Source organism: Oryzias melastigma, linkage group LG6 (genome assembly GCF_002922805.2).
Source record: "Oryzias melastigma strain HK-1 linkage group LG6, ASM292280v2, whole genome shotgun sequence".
NCBI classification, from domain to species: domain Eukaryota; kingdom Metazoa; phylum Chordata; class Actinopteri; order Beloniformes; family Adrianichthyidae; genus Oryzias; species Oryzias melastigma.
In genome coordinates, this window is record NC_050517.1 from 4,012,891 (window position 1) to 4,032,177 (window position 19,287).

Sequence of the window (19,287 nt, forward strand, 5' to 3'; positions counted from 1 at the left end):
CACATTTAAAGTGAGTTTATCAGTTTGGGGGACTTAGGCAGAAGAATGGGGTCCTCGCCATCCAATAAACTTGGACGATCAATCTACACACTTTTTTAAGTCTTAGTCTGTCATGAAAATTATACATTTAGATATTTCAGGTCCATGTTGCTGTTACAGCTGAACTTTGAACAGCAAATGAGTGAAAAATCTTGATAATCAATAATTAAGTTTCTTTTAAACTCTAATGTTTACAAAATGTATGCAGATTTAGCAAATTTCAAACAAACAGCCACATTTTATACTTGTTTCAAAGACTTTTAATTTGCTTTAGGAGAGAAATGGATTACAGTACATGTGGATCCATTGGGGGTAGAGGTCACCAATTCAGAATAAATAACTGGCCGTGGTAATGCACTTTCTTTGTAGAGTTAGATTAGGCATCAAACATTAAAACATGAGATATTGTCTTGAAGTTCTCTGAAAAGCCTGTGTGGATAAATTCATCTTAGTTTCTTTATTAAACACCAACAACTTTACATGTAGTTTACAGAAAAGCAAAATGTTCAGAAACGTGTTCCCTTCTTTTGAAGACAAAGTTGAAGACCCCGACAGATAAAGCAGTCCCCACATGAGATCAAACATCACGGCTTCTGGCAGTTATTGCTGATTTTTATTGCTGATCTTTTTTATTCATCCATTAAACACACAGTTTATAAACCATAACCAAAATAATGTGGTTGTTTTGGTCCCAGATCCCCAAATAGCTTAGATTTCTGCTGGGACTTCCTGATTCCACTTTAACTGGTTTATTTCAGATGTTGGTTGTTAGTTTACTCTATGATTCATTCAGGAGATAAGAAACTTTAAGTATGTTTCAAAGCTTATGATATTATGAAGGTGTGCTGTGTAGAAAGTCAAGTAATTCCACAAGAAAAAGACAAAAGTGACATCTCACTGTTGTGATGGTTCCAGTCAGGACCGCTCTTGGAAAACTACTGAGACAGCTTTATACAATATAGAGGTTTATCTTCTCAGAACATAGCATATTGTTAATAAAATATACATACTGTTTTAAGGCTAAATTTTGCATTTAAAAATATACTGTGAGAACATACAAAGGCACCCTGATCAGCTCCCTTTGGGGGAGAGTGGTTTGAATTTCATCCGTTTTGGCACACTTGGGGGTGTTCAACTGCTGTTTAATCTGGAGATTTTGATGTGATCATTATGTGGTTCATCAGTCGAAGACAGAAAGTAGAAAAGAGCATTCTTTCTATTCCTCAAAAATGTACGTCAGTCTACGTTTATGAAAAACTGTTTTGGTCCTCTAGATTCAAAATTTACAAAACATACCAGCTCTGTGTTAAACTTACAAAAACTAAATGACTTTGCAAAAAAAGTGAAAAAAAAATCAAAGTTAAGGAGCAGAGTGCATCTTTAGTAAGTCTAAACAGGATCAATTTGAGACCAAACTGTGGAGCAAAATGATCATTACAGGAAAAACTCTTCTGACTTACACATGTACATTTATGGTTCATGTTTTCAGCCACAACTACATCTCAGCACTTCCATCTATTACTCATGTGAAATATAGTGTCAGTTTGGTCAACTAGATTTCAAAATAAAACTAAATTTCAGATAAGTCAAAACTTAAACAAAATGAAAGGCTCATCTTTCTTTCAAGTGAGGTCCCATTTCCTGCATTTTTCCATTTGATTTGAATGCATCGGCGTTCTGCAGAGTCAGAAGTAGGGAACGGCTGTCAGTTTGTACCACTTGACCGTCTCTTTGCTGAGGTCAAAGTCTTTGAGTCTGAGCGTGATGCTGCCCAGAAAGTAGTTTTCACTCAGAGACTCGGCACTGAGCACGCTCAGTTGCAGCTCCCGCAGGCCGAGCGTTTCCTTGCTGTAGCCACTGTACACCAGCTGGGGAGAGGAGAGCGGGAGACAGCAGTGAGGTGTTTGAAAGTACTCAACACATTTGCTGCAATTCACCAACTTCACCACATTTCTACAACAAAAAGCAGGAAACAGACCATCTCATTGAAGGTGGGGTTTCTAGTTTTCCTGGAGATCTTGGTCTTCCGTTTGGAGGTCTTGTGCGGATCTGGAAGCAGGTAGGTTTTCACGTACGGGTTGGGATCTGTTCCATCTTCAGAAACCTACAAGGAGGAAACATTGTGAGAATATGTGAGATATTGTGGGATTTGTAAAGAACTCCATATTAGAATGATAGGAAAATAATGAGACATGATTTAGCAGAACCAGTAAAATGACCATAAAATGATTAATTTTGGTCCCATTTTAAAAAGGAAAAAAACTCAGAGAAATAATTCCCAGGTCATGGTAATAATGTTTTTGTTCAAAGTGCAACAAATGAAAGACATTTCAAACTTTTTTTACCAGGTCCCTAATGTGCATGACCATGATGAAGAGCGTGCTGTTCCTGTAGGAGATGGAGAGCTTCACTTCTCCCTCCACCCGCCCTGAAGTAGGACTCATTGGAGGCTCTGGAAACATTACACAGAGTAGAAGTACATGCAAGTCTTCAGTATAAATCTACATGTTTATTTCTCAGCCTCACAGCAAGTCCAAGAATGAAAGGTTACCAAATGAATGTTAGACTATGACAGGGTCTTTACCAGGTGCTTTGGGTGTGGTATCCAGGCCTTCTGTCCGGTCATCTCGTGCAATAGGATGAAAGAAGGTGTAGATCAGGTCACACTAGAAAAGCAGAGTTCAGGAGTTAACGCTGGTCCTCCACATGGAAAGACAGCAGCTGTGTTGGAGCGTACCTGGACGACCTCCGCGGAGCTCCTCATCAGGTTGTGGACGTAGTGGCTAAGCTCCACCTTCCTCTTGGCTGCCACCTCCTTGATGTGAGTGCGACCGAGCACCATTTTGTTTGGGAAACTGGAGAGAAACACAGAGACAACATCAGCTGGTGTGCAGGACAGGCTGATTTCACACAGAGCGTGATTCGCCTCTCAAAGTCGATACTCCGCCTCTCTTTTGACGCTTGTCCAAAAATGTGACCATAAACTTGACGCTGAGGACACGTGTGGGAGGAGCTTCAGTCTAAAGCTTTCAGCCTCATGTATTGACTGTATAGGTCATTCATAACGCATAGAGGACACAGATGATGGAGTGAAATCAGGTTTATTTACTCTGAAGAGCTCTACAGAAGCATCAGTAATCATGTCTGGATTCATGAGATCATTCACAGATTCCCCCCCTTCCGTCTCTCTGAGACCCACTTTGATGACTTGCTCTCTCGCATTAGTCAGAGGAGAGAAGAAATAAAAGTAGAAGATCTTTTTATTATTGTCTCAAAGGAAAAAAGGAAAATATGATCATGTTCAGGAGGAGAACGACGAGCTTCTCTCTCATGTTAGTTTGGGCTCCACCCACTGATGGCATCATTGAACGTCACAGGATACAGCTGAAACATGATTGGCTGACGTTGCGCGTCCTCATTGCCAAAGTTTAAAGATTTGGATTTTTGACATGCTGGATGTCCAAAACATGCTGCTGCCAGACTGAAGAGCCACGCGGCAGGACCTCTGATGGCGCCTGAGCATTGATTTACTATGACAAAAGGACGTCCCTGATGTGCAGGCGTGTGAACTAGGGCTGGGTTGATAAACTCGATTGATTTAAGCTTAATAGAACAATAATCAATTCATTAAAATATATATCGATTTAGCACATAAAGCTAAAATCTGCTAGCTTGATGCTAACGTTTAATGGGATTTCTCATAGGACGGCTAATGCTAACACTCAGTCAACCTAGAGGTACATTGCTGACTAAAGTTCAGAGTGAGAGGAGTGGAGGTATTGTCCCACCTGGGCAGCTTCCACAGAGGAAAAAGGATGGTGAGTTTATTGTGGAGCTCTTGAAACTCGTCAAACGTGCGGAAGACAAACTGAGGCTCGTTCTGACCTTCCCTGAGGATCCTCACCACGTAGGTCTGCAACGACAGATCAGGACACAATCAGCGTTAGGATCCAGCAAGTCAAGAGGGAAACTCAGCTCAACTCACATAATACTTGTCAGGGTTGTATCTCTTCTGGAAAGAGAAAATGGATGCATGCAGGATCCGGCCCTCCTGCTTCATCGTGTATGTTTTTGGGGAGAAAGACAGGATCGGCTCATCATTGGCTGGAAGGCCAGAAAATCGCAGCTGGGCAAGATTGTGGATGAAGAAGTTAAACTTAGTGGCCACACTTCCCAGACTGGACTCTATGAGCCTGCAGCAGAATGAGAAAAGGAGAACCGCTGTAAACCTGAGGGAACGATGACAGGACCAGACTGATCACACTACAGCTACTGTTCACACTACAGCTCCTTAAGAAGATCTCAGAAAACAAATGTTCCACTTTGACTGGGATTTAGTCAGAAAATACAACTTAAATACTTAGAAGCATAACAAGTTGATGTTTCAGAGAATGTTTTTTGAGCAAAATTTAAAGGTATGATTGAGAGATTTCCGTTCATCCCAGAGATTAAAGCAAAAGTTGGAATGTTGACCTTGTGAAGAAGATCGTGGCCTCAGCGTCGCTGCTGTGAGGCTGCAGGGCGTCAAACACGTACTTCAGGTCTTCAGAGCCGGTCAGCTCGGGGAGGCCCGATGACATCATCTGAGACCAAACACAGATGAGAACGCACCGTCAATTTAACAAAAAAACAACATTTTTAAAAAGGTGAGGCCTCGCTCAAATAGAAAAACATGACTCGACAGTAATCAGTTTTCACCTGCACCACGACAAACATTTCCCGCCCAAAGTGCTGGTTTGTTTTGTTTAGAAGAGAGTTACTCACTGGGTTCTAGCAGGTGCAAAAATAAAGAAAGAATCCACTTCACCAAGTAACCAAGAATGAAAAAAAGGACCTAAATACAAGAATACTTGTAATACGTCCTCTTTTAAAATGTGCAACTAAAGTATTTATCTATGGACATCTGAAAACATAGTCTCATCAGCCTCTAAAAACAATGCATTTGCATTGGATATTTTTCTTAAACAGGAAATGAAGAACAGCTTCCTCTTCTCCAAGGAGCAGATCCTGAAAAGGCTCAAAGGAGGTCAGATAACGAACTACTGACATTAACTCAATAAGATCAGGTGAGCCTTTAAGTCAAATGTCATCATAGTACATACTGCAAAACTTTGCATGAATGCAAATGAATGGAAACGTTTGCAAAAAAACATTTCTCTAAAAGCAGGTTGGCTCTGCAAATGAGTTTTTTAGCATGTTTCTGAATATAAATGTAGTACATTTAGTTTAACAATAACTTAGGACTCAGTGATTTAAGATCTCTAAACATGACAACACCAAAACACATTTGATCAAAACCATACCTGTAAAAAAGGCTTTTAAAAACTGTCCATCTGTGTGTCATCGTTGTGTTTGTGTGAATGTGTGTGCTCATTTCTGAAACCGTTTGGTCTCACCAGAGACAGCAGGTTGAGGAAAAGGCCGCAGTGCTTGCGAATGAGGTTGTAGGCCTGACAGCAGAGGTCCACGAACAGCTGGAAGCGGCTGGTGGGGCGCTCGCCTCCGTTGATGACGTACGCCATGTCAGACGTCAGAACAAACGGCGCCCGGTCTCTAAAGCAGAGAAATGATCAATGTGAGAATTTGTTCAGGCTTAATCTGCTTTTTGACAAAAACTTTTAAAGTTCATCTCAGAATACGTCACAGTTTAAATTCTGGTTACGTATTTTGATGGAAATGTTGACTAAACCTTCAGATGTTGAACAAAGTAGGAATAAGTTACATCGTGATACTAAATCAGGCTTTACAACTGACACTAAAATAAGTTTGTATCCTTTTGTGTCAAATGTGTTCTTTCACAAAGAATAAAATATTTTATAATGTGGAAAACATTATAAAAGGGAAAGGGAAACATTCAGTTTAATTTATTTCATTTTCATAGCACACAACAAAAAATGTCATAAGACTCTCGTCCTTGGTGAAAATAAAATGGACAGAAAGATGAAAACTAATTGTCTCTGCCCCATTGAACTAGATCAATCAAGCTATTTAACCACATTTATCTCTTTGTATTCTAACACTAATATGTCAACAGGCTGGCAAAAGCAACAAAGAAGACAAATAATAAAAATAAATAATAATAATAAACAAACAGCAAAAGCAACAACAAGAAAATAAACCAAATACCTCAGAATTTATTTTTTATTCAACTCATTCCAAACGACCTTATAATTCATATTGTGTGAACATTTGTTTTTTTCACAGTTTTTTTAAATGTAATAATTGAACTGGACTCTTTTTATGATTTATCAAGATTATTCCATCGTCTGTCCCCTGCAACGAAACACTTTGTCCTTCATTTGTGTTTATTGGTCTTTTTTCAAGCTCGTTTCGTGGCAGACTTTGGTGATGTGCTCTATACAGGAGTTTTAGGATGTAATGATCTAATAAGTCTTCACATTTTCATATTTTCAGCTTTATAAATAGTGCAGTAAATGGTCCCAATAATCACTCCTGGTGATGATTCTTATTGCTCGTTTCTGTAATATAAATATGGAGTTTATTGATTTCTTCTTCTATTTCTATGCAATATGTCTGATATGGAACAATCAATTAATTCTAATTTGAATACTAATTTGAGTACATAAGTATCCTAGTTGTTAGTGTAAAAATACATTCCACATTTTTCTAGCATGACATAAATTTACAGTTGGTTTCCCAAAAGTGACTTCAAAGGTTCAAAGCTTTATCAAGTTCAAAGTGATGCATCATCACTCGCATATTTGTTCAGAAATAAAAATTCTCCATCAGATAAGACTAAGAGAAGGAGCATTGTTACCAGTGCTCCTGCAGACCCATGTCTTCAAAAACACAGAAACCATCATCCTGGTTGACCGACACCAGAGAAAATCCAATCCAGAAGGCTCAACAACGTAAATTCCTCACCTTTTGAAGCTGCCAAACATCTGAGCGTGTCCCAGGAACTTCCCAAAGTCAATGTGGAACATGTGACCAGTGGAGCGCAGCATGATGTTGTCATTATGACGATCGCAGATGCCAAGCACATATGTAGCAACACAGCAGCCCGCACAGGAGTAGATGAAGTTCTCTGATGCCTTCAAAGACAGAGGAAGAACACGTTCTTCATGCTGTGATAGATCTGGATCCATCTGAAGCACAACAGCTTTAATTTGATATATTTTAGGCTTGACCCTTTATAGTAAAAGTACCAGGGTCAAAGGTCAGGAGGTGAGTGAAGGCTTTCACCTTTAAAAGTCTAAACAGATGGACATCTGCTGTTCAGTTCATCTCGGCATTAAATGCTTTTTCTTATCCAAAGAAAAAACAGAATGACTGTAAAATGTTGACGTTTTTATACCAAGATAAATATTGAAGCAATCAATTTCTTATTTTCTTTTCACTCTTGCGTTCCCACTCGCCTGTTTCGTTAGTATGAAAATGATCATTAAATTAAACCAGAAAGCTTCAAGTTAAAGGTGCAATGTATGTTTAGGTAGACCGAGCGTTAGCATTAACCGTCCTATGGGAAATCCCATTAAACGTTAGCATCAAGCTAGTGGACTTTAGATTTATGTGTTAAATTGATCTAATAAAGATATTTTTGTAGATAAATCTATAAAAATGTAAAACTGAATGCTCATGAGCACTTAGATTTACGAATTGATGTGATTTTTGAACTAGATTTTGTAACCCTTATTTTGCCCACCTTCTCGTATTCGTCCTCTGCAGGGTTGTATTTACGGAGCCATTCAGCCAGAGGCTTGTCCTTAAAGGATCCAGTGACGCCATACTCCACCTGAATCTTCCTCAGAGTGTCTGAAGACGGAACCAGCTCCACCATCCCTAAAACACCACAACACGCTTCATCAACAGGAGGAAATACAAACGTTTCACAAGGCAAACGGATGCTCATCAGTCAGAAGCTCTAGTGAGACAAATTCACCAAAATGCTTCACGTACCTTTGTCTTTCCCGGTGGAGATGCACTTGAAGTTGACGATGCGGAGGTCCAGTCCTTCCTGCAGCCACATGCGGTCCATGATGCGAATCATCTGAAGAGCCAGCATGTCCTGTCGCAGGTCTTCTCCCACCTGCAGCATCATTAGAAGTTGGGGGTCATTTCAGCCACCAGGGAGAGCAGTTTAACCCTTTAACACCAGAGCTCCAGCGTTTATGTTCTTTGATTTACTGTAACTTTTAATTGTTAACACGATCATTCTAGTAGATGCTGATGGAGAAAAGTGGCGTGAGCGGCTTTTCTCCATCAGCATCTACTGGAATGATCGTGTTAACGGTTGAAAAGACTGATTTTGTGTTGTGCGTTCAACATGTCAGCACCTTAAACATGACGTTGATCTCCTCTCCCAGCGGGTCAGCGTTGACCAGGGCCAGCTTGAGGGGAACTGCGTTGGAGCTGAAAAAGGAGCAGGCCTGCACACAAACACAAACTGTGTGAACTGTATCCTCACTACTGCGACACCATCGCTGCTTAACTGACCCACGTGATTTCCTTCTCAATCTTTGAACATTGTCAACTTTTCAAGACAATTTGTTTGTATCAGAGCCTCAGAGGAGATGAAATGTTTTGGTTCACTACATGTATATGTGTCAAGACATTGAAAGGTATGCATGATGGGAAGAGGAAAGCGGAGCAAAAGAGATGTCTTTTTTTAAATGAACAATTAAATAGGCTCTTCTTTAAAGCCTGCAGCCTACTCAGCTGCACAACTGAGAGATTATCACTGAAACACCGTCCTTTGAGTCCAATTAGAAGATCTTCCTCCCACAAATCCTTTTGTTGCCAGGACAATAGAGACAATACATGACATTATCTGTGATCGGAAAAAGAGCATATGCGTGCATAATTGTGAAACTGGAGCTAAATGTGGCTTTCTTGGGGTCTCAGTAAAGTCGTTCTTCACAACATTCATGGGCATCAGTTCACACCAACCACTGATTTATGAAGATCCTCTAACAGAGACAGACAGTTATTCATGGATAATGTAGGAGAATGTAACGATTCAAACTCATCAACATGTTCATCGGTGAAGAAAATTACAAAATCACTTTCTCTCAGCCTGTGCCTAAATGTAGAAATGCAGAGTAGGGTTGAGCACCAATTGGGTTTTATGCAGTTCCGGAGCCAAAGCGGTTCTTTAGTTTCGGTTCCTATTCGGTACCTATTGCGGTACTTCAGTAAAAAATAACGCCTATATCTTCCCATATCAGCACATTTTCATTCCCAAGTTACAAATTGTCGAATGGTTAAGACCTCCATCAAAAATTGACGTTTTAAATGTCCTTTTTTGAAGTGCTGGCTGTTCCCATTAAATCAGAGCTCCACGACCTCTGAGCCTCAAACCGGTGGCCCGCCCCCTTTCACCGAGGGGCCAATTTGCTGCTCGCCGCCTGTTAAACATGCGATCCTGAGCTAATCTGAGGGGTTACAGGGGTTTTAATAGGTGTGGTTGACATGACTTGGGCCTCGCCAGCATCGAGACCGCGTAGAAAACCAAAGACGATACATAGCGCATTAGCGTGCCTCTCATTAGCTCTCTGTCTTTTTTCTCTGCAAGCTGCGCGTGAACGGTCATTTGCTCTGAGCGGGCGCGGGTGTGTACCGGTCTGTCACGTGGAGCTCAACATGAACCGAGTATGAAAGGATTTGTGATCATTTCAATAATATGTATAATTGTTTATTTGTATTGAATCCTTTCTGTTTGTAGGAAAACAGACAGTTTGATGTAAAAAGTAAACATACTTGGCCTTGAAATACCTTTAATTCATTGTGCTGGGAAAACAAAGTAAAAATTGTAAAAAATCTAAATTGTGACTTCAAAACAGTGGCTGGCCTGAATGGTTACATCACTGATAATGTCAGATACCTTGATATTTAGCTCCTTCGCCACCAGACTGGGGCTGAGGGGCAGCCGGCAGCTGTTCCTCTGGAAAAAGTTCTGGACATTTTCAAGGCCTTCCTGCAGTGCGACCTAAACACACAAACATAATCCCAAACAGACAAATTACAGCTGCGCTTCAGCTCCTCTGTGACCCAAAGCCACAAACTCATGCAGACCTGTCGCGCAGAACCTCCAGCCTGTTTGACCCGCTCTGCCACAGCCCCCAGCAGGGTGACCAGGTGAGTCTGTTTCTCCAGCTCCACCCTCAGCCTGCTCCCACACAGACAAAGCAGAGCCCCCAGCACCCGCTCGTACCGCTGTCCCCACACAGGATCCTGCACAGCGTCCTTCAGCAGCCTGCAGCCATCAGAGAGAAGTTTGAATGAATGAATGAATGAATGAATGAATGAATGAATGAAATGGTTTATTTCAAGCAATCAGGAAAAATACATGAAATAAAAAAAACACATCACATTAAATTACATTTAGATCGCATGAAAGGGAGTGGAAGGAAGCGAACTTATATAATCCCACCCCGACTCGACTATTTTCTCTACATGAATTATCAATATCCGGTTCAGGACTTAATATCAAATATTTATACTCTACAATAACAGAATCGTTAGTTTGAGAGTAACAGCTCCATCTTACAGGCTTTGACCAGCATCAGCATTAAACTTCCATTTGTCATGACTGCAGGTGTAATTTACAGATTAAAGAAGAAGAATCACTTATTGTCATTGGTATCTGTCCAACACTTAATTCTTGTTTTAAACATATATACAATCATACAGAAGCTGAAAATGGCCAACCCAGATTTTTTTTAAATTTCATTTTCTCATTCAACAAAATAATCAAGAACGGAGAATGAAGCGTCCTTTAAGACCTGTGTTAAGTCTCTTTATTTTGTGGTTAACGACTAAAACAGCTGAGGAAAACACTCCACAGAAGTTGTTTTTAGTCTATTTTTTATTAGTGGATCTTCGCTCCCCAAACGTCCTTATTCCATCTCATGCACTAGCCCCCCTCCATTCATTCCCCTAAAACAGGTTGATTGATTGAACTCAGGGTCAACGAGAATCTGCGTGTGGTGCGTTTACTGAACTTACGACATTAGCAAACCCTACAGCCACTCGGCCTAACTCAGTCCACTACTATGTTTTTGTCATTTTTATACAATCCACAGCAAAACAAAGTAGTTTTTCAGAAATAATGTCGACACTATTAAATCTACAAATCATATATAGTTCTGGTGTTCAACATTTTCTTTTATAAATTTCTGCGGATGTCTAAAGTTCAGTGAACACACCATGCAGAACGGCCCTGGGTTCTGTGGGTTCTGTCAACCAACCGTTTTTTTTCTGAGGTTTTAGGGAAATAAAGGGAGGGGGCTGGAGTACAAGACGGAATGGAGACGTTTGAGGAGTGCAAGTCCACTAATAAATAAAAAATAGACTAAAAACAACTTTCGGGGAGTGTTTTCTTCTACTGTTTTTGTTCTTAACCACAAAATAAAGAAACTTAAATCAGATCAAATCTCTGTGTCTCCGTGTGGGAAGGAGAGAGAAGTTCTTCATTATCTCGTTATAACATTTTCTCTGTATAACGAGAAAAGAATAAAAAAAAGAAAAGCAGGGCAGGCCGTGTACAAACATACACATGCAAAGGATTTAAATAAACAAACACAATACGAGGAACCAATCAATTTGGTAGTAAAATAATAACTAAAGAACATTTCATTTAAAAATCTGGGATAAAAATTAAAACAAAGTAAAGGAGACTACTACTAAGCATTTATAGTACGTTTAATAGTTTTATTACTATTTAGTAAAGATGTAAGAAAACATACTTGGCTTTAAAATACCTTTAATTCATTATGTTGAAAAAAGATTGGAAAAAAATTGAAATTGTGACTAAAACTGTGTATCGAATCAAATTGTGGCTTGACTGAATCATTACATCCCTTCTATTTAGCAAATTAGCATTTTTTGTGTCTATAATTCACCAATAATTATCGTTGTGACTGATGGTCTTTAATGCCTTAACTTGCACAGTGCTTATAATATTCTCCACAGTACTGGTACAGTGTGCACACTTTGTTTTCTTGTATTCATTCTTATATTTATATCTTCTGCACATAATGTCTATTCTGCAGCAACAGTGTAATTTCCCAGCTTGGGGTGAATAAAATATTTCCATTCTATTCAATTCCATTTTGAGTGGCCACAAAATGCTAGTCAGCGCATACAAATAATTTGTGTGCAGAAAATTATGATTTGGACCCACAAAATTCAAAGAAAATGCTAAATTATTAATTTGAGTTTTTTTTAATGTTGTTTCCAGTTCTCTGTAGTAATTCCCTAGTTAATTCGAAACAACAAAAGTAAAAAAACTTCCTAAATTATAGTTTAAGTTAAAAAGACCAATAAAAACTACAATCTAGAATAAAGCAATGCAAACATGACTATCATGACAACACTTTAAAAACACTTCCTAAAAGAGCCTAACATGGCCTGAGTTTTCCAAAGTACCACTAGAAAGACTAAAACGTTACCCACACCCTAAACAAACAAAGTTCAGATCTTTCTGGAAGCATGTTTCCTGGTAGGATGACATCATACTTTACAGCAGGGGGCCAAAATCCAAAACACACCTTAGGTCACGGGCCGAACAGGATAAACATTTATTGAACACTCTAAAACTACATTTTTAAAACTTTAACACCATAAACTAGATGAACTAGATATATATCATTACCTGTGATAATGCTAGTGTGAATGATGTAAGCTGAATTTGGCTGCTGCAGATGCTAGTGTTGATAGCTGAAGATGCTGAAATTGATTGCTAAAAATCGCTGAAGCTGAAAGGTGAAATCACCTGTTGATATCAGAAAATGCTTTAACTAATAGCCAGCTAAATGCCAAATTATTCTAAAAAACTAAAAAAAGAACCCAACAAGGTTAGCCAAAACAGCTAGCATGTAGCTGAAATATTAGCTAAACTCCAAAATGAACTAAAAGAAAGTTTAAAAAGCCTATATTATCCAAAACAGCCAGCGTGTAGCTGAAATAAATAGTTACACCTTAAAAAATACCCTAAAAAAATGAAAAAAGCCTGAATTAGCAACAAAAAAACAGCTAGCACGTAGCTGAAAAATTAGCTACATTTCAAAATAGCCTATAAAGTTAAAAAAAGCCTAAAAAAACAAAAAAGGCTAAATTGGCCAAAACAGCTAGCATCTAGCTGAAACATTAGCTAAACTCCAAAATAGCCTAAAAAAAAACAATTTTAGTAAATTACAAATAGTCCAAAAAGCTAGCAGATCAGCAATTTTTTAAACTTTAAAAGTAAAACAGTAACTTTTTAACATAATTATAAATAATAAAAATGCAGGAATATTATTCCAGAATAAATCATCTTAAACCTTAAATAACTTTCAATATTTTACTCTCCATAAAAATATATTTTGTCAAAATTATACAAGTTAGAAATAAGTGCAAGATAACATCTGGCCATTAATAACAATAAAATAAAATGATCTGGAGGGCCGGATAGAATTACCCGGAGGGCCGGATCCGGCCCGCGGGCCTTGACTTTGACACATGTGGTTTAGACTCACCAGTAAAGATAATGTGCTATATTGATGTTTCCTTGTGCTCTGGATAGAAGGAACTTGATGAGGGCATTACTTAAGTGACACTCAAACTTTAGTGCCTGAAAGAGCCGACAAAAGAAAGACATTTGAGTTAAAGTTGAAAGATACCATACTACAACTCATAAGTGATCAAATTCATGGTGTGGGTTGTCTTGATGGTTGTACCTGTACTAGCTGTGGTAGGTAGTCAGCTAGTTCATCATCAGAGCTCTTCTCAATCCAACTAACAGCCACACTTCTCACCTCAGTATCTGCAAACCTACCAAGAAATGAGAGTCAACATATATTCTAAAAGAACTTTGGTTCTGAATGCATTCTGAAAACAAATATGAACATAAAACGCTTCATTATTATATCGACGGATCTATCAGAAAATGAAAATGTACTGTGCGCACTTTGAGTCCAGCAGCTCCAGCGCAGTGACGGGGGGCAGGGTGGGCCAGTGGTGCAGCAGCGAGTGGATGCGAGCCATGCTGGCCCAGTCCCAACTGGGTGCACTGGCCAGCACTTTGGGGAGGCTGCTGGGCTGGTCCCTGCGGCAGTGGAGTCGGTGGTCCCACAGGAGCTGATGGTCTGACTGCTTCAGTCTGCAGAAACAAAGAGGCCGGTCAGAGAGGAGGCTTCATCTGAACGCTCTGAAGGCAAATGAGTCATCTGGAGTTCACAGCCAAGAAAACAGAGAAGAAGTCCAAGACTAGAAAATAGTAAATCTGCAACGGAAATGCAAATAAGGATTCTCACAAAACAGAGCAACAACATATGTCAGTTAGAGAGGCATGCGCTTGTCCTGGTGTATTTTTTTATTTATTTATTTTTTTTTGAAACGCGGTGTTTCCATTTACTCTGGAATCTCTAATGTTACCCGAATGTGCATATAATAATGATTAAGGCCAATTTAGAGTTTAGCTGAAGTTTTAGCATTATGCTAAAGTTTTTTTAATGATTTTTAGCATTTGAAAAGGATTTTTTGGCTAATTCTGAGTTAAGCTAGCATTTTAGCAACGTGCTAGCCTTTTTGTCTAATTTGGCATCTACTGAGGATTTTTGAAACAATTATGAGTTAAGCTATTATATTAGCACTGTGCTAGCTTTTTTGGCTAATTTCGCATCTACTGAGGATTTTTTTGGGCTAATTCTGAGTTAAGCTAATATTTTATCAATGTGCTAGCTTTTTACTGAGGATTTTTGGGCTTTTTTGGAGGTAAGCTAACATTTGAGCAAAACCCCCTTTTTTTTGGCTAATTTGGCATCTACTGAGGTTTCGGGCTAATTCGGAGTTCTTACCTTTATGCAATTTTAAAATCTGGCAGAATTTTTCTGAAGAAATTCTTCAAAATTTTTGTGCACTTAATGCAATTTCTGTAACTTTAAGTCATTTAGGAAATTTAGCAGTATGCAAATAACTTTAGCATTTTCAGCAAATCCCTTGAGCAATTACAGTCAATTTCTTCAGCATATTCAAAAAAAAAGCATCCATACTAGCATTATCACAGGTAATGCAACTTTTCTAGTTAATATTCTCTTCCACTAGGCCTCATTTCATATGTGAAAGATTTCAAGAGTAAAGGTGACTATGAATATGTTTAAAACTTTATAACAATACTAAAAGCCTCCGTCACATGCACCCTTGTACAGGTGCAGCGGGGTCTGGGTTGTTGGGAGCTGTGGAGGGTCGTAGACTGGTGTGACTGCACCTTAAGGAGAGCGCAGGTGTGATTTACATTTCCCTTGAGGCTGATACAGCCACCTTAAGGGATCTCATTGAAAATAGAACATATAATTGTTGTGCTTGTAGTAAGTGTTTTGCTAAGTATTTGTAAGGATAATGTAAGTTATACGCAGTTGTGTCGTACGGCTATTCGTTCTAAATGTAAAACTGACTTTGATGTTCTGCAAGCAAATACAAAGCCCTCTAATAATCTTACAAACACTAATGTCATGTAACAATTAGGCAAAAAGGCCTCTTTTCAAGAAGATAGAAAAAAGAACGGGCAGGACAGCAAACATGCGGCGTTGGTCCAAAGAGGGAGTGCTCTGTGCTCAAGGGCCACAGAGTCTTGTGGATGTTGGCAGCGTGGAGAGGAGATTTGGCTGGCAGCGAGCATACGAGAGCATTTAGCTGGAAGAAAACAAGACACACAAGCAGACGAAACACAAGCGTTCATGAGGGAACTGTTGCTAACAAACTGAGCGCCGTCCTCTAAATCTCGTACTAAATCCATCAAAATCTGAGGGGCTGAGCTGCCTGGTGGTACATTCAAATGATAAGAGACTGATTTAAGAATCTACTAAACACCAACTAACATGAAATATGAAGAGAAAAATGAATGAGCTGATTTGGTTACATTTTGGGCAAACTTCTGTTCAAACATCTTTAATGAAATATGAGAATAAATCACACTTTGCTGCACTCGGTTCAATGCTCTCGTGTTTATACAAGCTTCACATCTGTTTTGCACATCAGACAGAAAAATCACAGGCTCCTCATGCACTAACTGATATCTGCTCTTTATTTCAGAACCACTCCAAATTCTCCTTTTTAAACTGGAAAATGATTCTGTGTTCCTGGAACCATTTAGAATCAGGAAGGTTATCTTGCCCAAAGTTAGACGCTCGGCTGCAGATTTTGTCCAGTTTGCGGCGGAGGTCTGGATCCAGCTCCTCCAGTGCCTGAGCATCAGGGCTGGGGACCTCTTTGGGTCCAACGTATAAAACGTCCACTGCTGAGTTTGGGAAATCCACCTGATGGGAACATAAACACAAGTGCTGGTTACAGTTTGTTCTTCAGAAAACCTGGACATTAAACCAGACAAAAGTATGCATCCATGCTGCCTTTGAAGTCCCTCTCTGATTTATTGTAAACTCATTCCCAGAGGTCTTTTAATGATGATAATGCTGTTTTTAGATTAAAAAAAAATCTAAATACTAGTCATTTTCTAGGACAAAGTTTCTACAGAGAGACAGTAGTTTGTTAAAAAATTCACCCGAGTTGTGAGTGGAGCTTTAGAGACAGAGTAATCCTGTCTACATTTCCCATCATCCATTTGTTTACACTCTCCCACTAACTTACAGCCCCTCACACCCCAAACCTAACATTACCGCTGCAGCAAAAATAATGAGCAGTATCGTTTCTATCTAGATCCAGATTCCAGCTCAGACGAGGAAAACAAAGACGTTCATGGATCTGTTTGTCTGACAGTGGATGAATCACAATGGAGGGAGCTTGTGACCTTCTGATTCTAGTTTTCTACTTAAGGACAAAGTTTTTCAAATGGTATTTTTTGTCTGCTCCTGATTCAGCACAATTTGAATAACTAAATGATCAGAAATGTAGTTTCTTTTTATTTTCTTTCTGTATGTCCTCAATCATCCAAAAATGCCACAAAAAAATGTAAAAACACCAAAAATATTACTTCCATCAAAGTGGGTCTTTATTAAGATTCATTAAACAAACACTTCTTAAATAATATGATTAATGTGACTACTTTCCTAGTGGCTCTTAGTCACAAATAAGACAATCTGGTGTAAAAAACACAACTTTCATCAGATTGGGTCTTTAAATCTTTTTGCAGGTTTTTATTTACCAGCATTAACCCTGTATACCACATGTGTCAAAGTCAAGGTCTGGGTTTTTTTATGATATTTTCAAGTTTAGCCATCTTTTCAACTATATGCTAATGATTTTGGCTTTTTTGTTTGTGTTTTTTTTTTGTTTGTTTTTTAGGCTAATTTGGCATTAAGCTAATATTTTTGCTAGCTATCAGCTTCAGGGTTTTTAGCTATTAATTTCAGTGGCCAAATTCATCTTACAGCATTCACAGTAGTATTATATATCTAGTTCATAATTAAGTTAAAAAGTTACAGTTTTAAAGTTTAAAAATTTCTTTTCATTGTGTTTAATAAATGTTTATCCTGTTCGACCCGCGACCTAAGGTGTGTTTTGGATTTTGGCTAGTTGTGTGATTGAGTGCGACACCCCTGGTATAGACTGTATGCAGTATATGTGGTGATGTCACTGACCTGTAGTACTATTCTTTCAGACGGAACTCTCTTGCGACCTCCTGCAGGCCCGGCAGCAGCAGCTCCCTGCACACAGGTCCACAGACCCAGCAGCTTGGTGCCACGTGCAAGTACTCTGTAAAACAGACGGCCATGAATGACATGGGCTAATGCTCAGATCTTTAACTTCATGCTTAGGTCTAAGAAATCCCTCAATTTCAATATCAATACATTTTTTAAATGCTCTACTCACCGTCTGAAGTCAAACAAGGGCATGGAAACTTTTCCCAGAAGCTCGGGGGCTTTCCTCTGTTTGTTGGAGTCTGGAGAGCCGCTGGCATTCTGGTTCAGCACCCCAAACAGAGTCAGGCTCAGTATGGATTCCAGCGGGAGTACAGCTATTGCTATGGGGAAACTTATCCTGAGAGAGAAAGGAGAAATGTCAGCGACAAACAGATCCACTCCCAGCATTATCACTGCAGGATGACATCCAACAGATTAGAATTAGAACATCAACTAAAAGGTTTTTTTCTCAGTAATTCAGTTCATTTTACTCATTTTATGCTTGTCCTTTAACTTTGATGATTAGAACTTACTGCTAATCAAATCACAGAAAGCAGATGCACAATGAGACACTGAATGAGAATCCCAAACATGTTGGGGTTTGCTCTGCATGAATCCCTGCAGCAGTGTGGTGTGTGAGGTGTATTTGAGGTGCTCTGATGGCAGCTTTCTGCTCGTCTGTGTTTGGCCCACTGCCTCTAAAATACTCCTAACATTCTCTGTGGAGATCTAGAACGTTTGCTGGTTAGGATTAGCACAGTCCTTAAAGCAGGAGATACTCCTCATCCAGCTGAAAAAACACTCAGCTGTTCTGTAACTCTGGTCAGCAAAAGATAGCATGACGTGCTATCAAGAATACAGCAGATAAAACACAGTAAATGACAGGGCTCTCCAAACTGGGGCAACTCCTCACACACCCTCAAGCAGCTCAGATTAGATTCCCCTCCTGTTTTCCCCTAAGCTACAGGACATGGATTTAAATGTTGAACATCTGATCAAAGGAGCCTGGACCTCTACGGAGCGGTCGGGTTTTTTGTTCTCATGTTTTTCTCTGCTTACAATTAGAGCTGCCACAAACAATTATTTTAGTAGTCCACTAATCACCGATAATTTTTTTCCAAGTAGTCGATTAATCGGGTCATGCACAAAGTGGATGTAAAACACACATCTAATCCATCATTAGCTTTAAACTAACAAAAAACTACATATATTCAGACTAGTGTGAATGATGTAAGCTGAATTTGGCCGCTGAAGGCGCTAGTGGCGATAGCTGAAATTGATAGCTGAAAACACTGAAAGGTTATGGGTAGCTAAAATAATAGTTAAATGCCAAATTAGCATAGAAAATAAAAAAGCCTACTTTAGCCAAAACATCTAGCATGCAGCTGAAATATTAGGTAAACTCTAAATTATCTTAAAAAACTGAAAAAAATCCTAAATTAGCCAAAAAGGTAGCAAGTAACTAAAAATATAACAGAACTGAAGTTCTAATAATTACTTTAAATTTTACTTAAATAACCAGAGTATGAGCGGGATAAAATGTTCCTCCAGGTGTGCAGAACATGGAAGTATCCATGCGACGCAAAAATGAGATTAACACAATAAAAAAAATAACGTGCTCAAATGTCAGTAATAACCGGCACTAAAAAAATTGTCACACTGAATGCCAGTC

General features: G+C 39.1%; 1 protein-coding gene across 1 annotated transcript in view; it reads right to left on the bottom strand.

The window, feature by feature from the left end:
• Window positions 1-281: 281 nt before the first annotated feature.
• pik3c2a (phosphatidylinositol-4-phosphate 3-kinase, catalytic subunit type 2 alpha) overlaps window positions 282-19,287 on the bottom strand; it is a 60,564-nt gene continuing 41,558 nt past the window's right edge. Inside the window, exons 13-33 of the mRNA XM_024281125.2 lie at window positions 17,806-17,973; window positions 17,574-17,688; window positions 16,153-16,295; window positions 13,949-14,140; window positions 13,719-13,812; window positions 13,518-13,612; window positions 10,075-10,255; window positions 9,884-9,988; window positions 8,337-8,429; window positions 7,960-8,089; window positions 7,706-7,842; window positions 6,925-7,094; window positions 5,436-5,592; window positions 4,513-4,622; window positions 4,025-4,232; window positions 3,828-3,952; window positions 2,777-2,894; window positions 2,624-2,705; window positions 2,385-2,491; window positions 2,018-2,143; window positions 282-1,907 (exon numbers count right to left, since the gene is read on the bottom strand). Coding sequence (XP_024136893.1) covers window positions 1,725-1,907; window positions 2,018-2,143; window positions 2,385-2,491; window positions 2,624-2,705; window positions 2,777-2,894; window positions 3,828-3,952; window positions 4,025-4,232; window positions 4,513-4,622; window positions 5,436-5,592; window positions 6,925-7,094; window positions 7,706-7,842; window positions 7,960-8,089; window positions 8,337-8,429; window positions 9,884-9,988; window positions 10,075-10,255; window positions 13,518-13,612; window positions 13,719-13,812; window positions 13,949-14,140; window positions 16,153-16,295; window positions 17,574-17,688; window positions 17,806-17,973 — 2,839 coding nt within the window. The 3' untranslated portion in view covers window positions 282-1,724. The remainder of the gene's footprint in view (window positions 1,908-2,017; window positions 2,144-2,384; window positions 2,492-2,623; window positions 2,706-2,776; window positions 2,895-3,827; window positions 3,953-4,024; window positions 4,233-4,512; window positions 4,623-5,435; window positions 5,593-6,924; window positions 7,095-7,705; window positions 7,843-7,959; window positions 8,090-8,336; window positions 8,430-9,883; window positions 9,989-10,074; window positions 10,256-13,517; window positions 13,613-13,718; window positions 13,813-13,948; window positions 14,141-16,152; window positions 16,296-17,573; window positions 17,689-17,805; window positions 17,974-19,287) is intronic.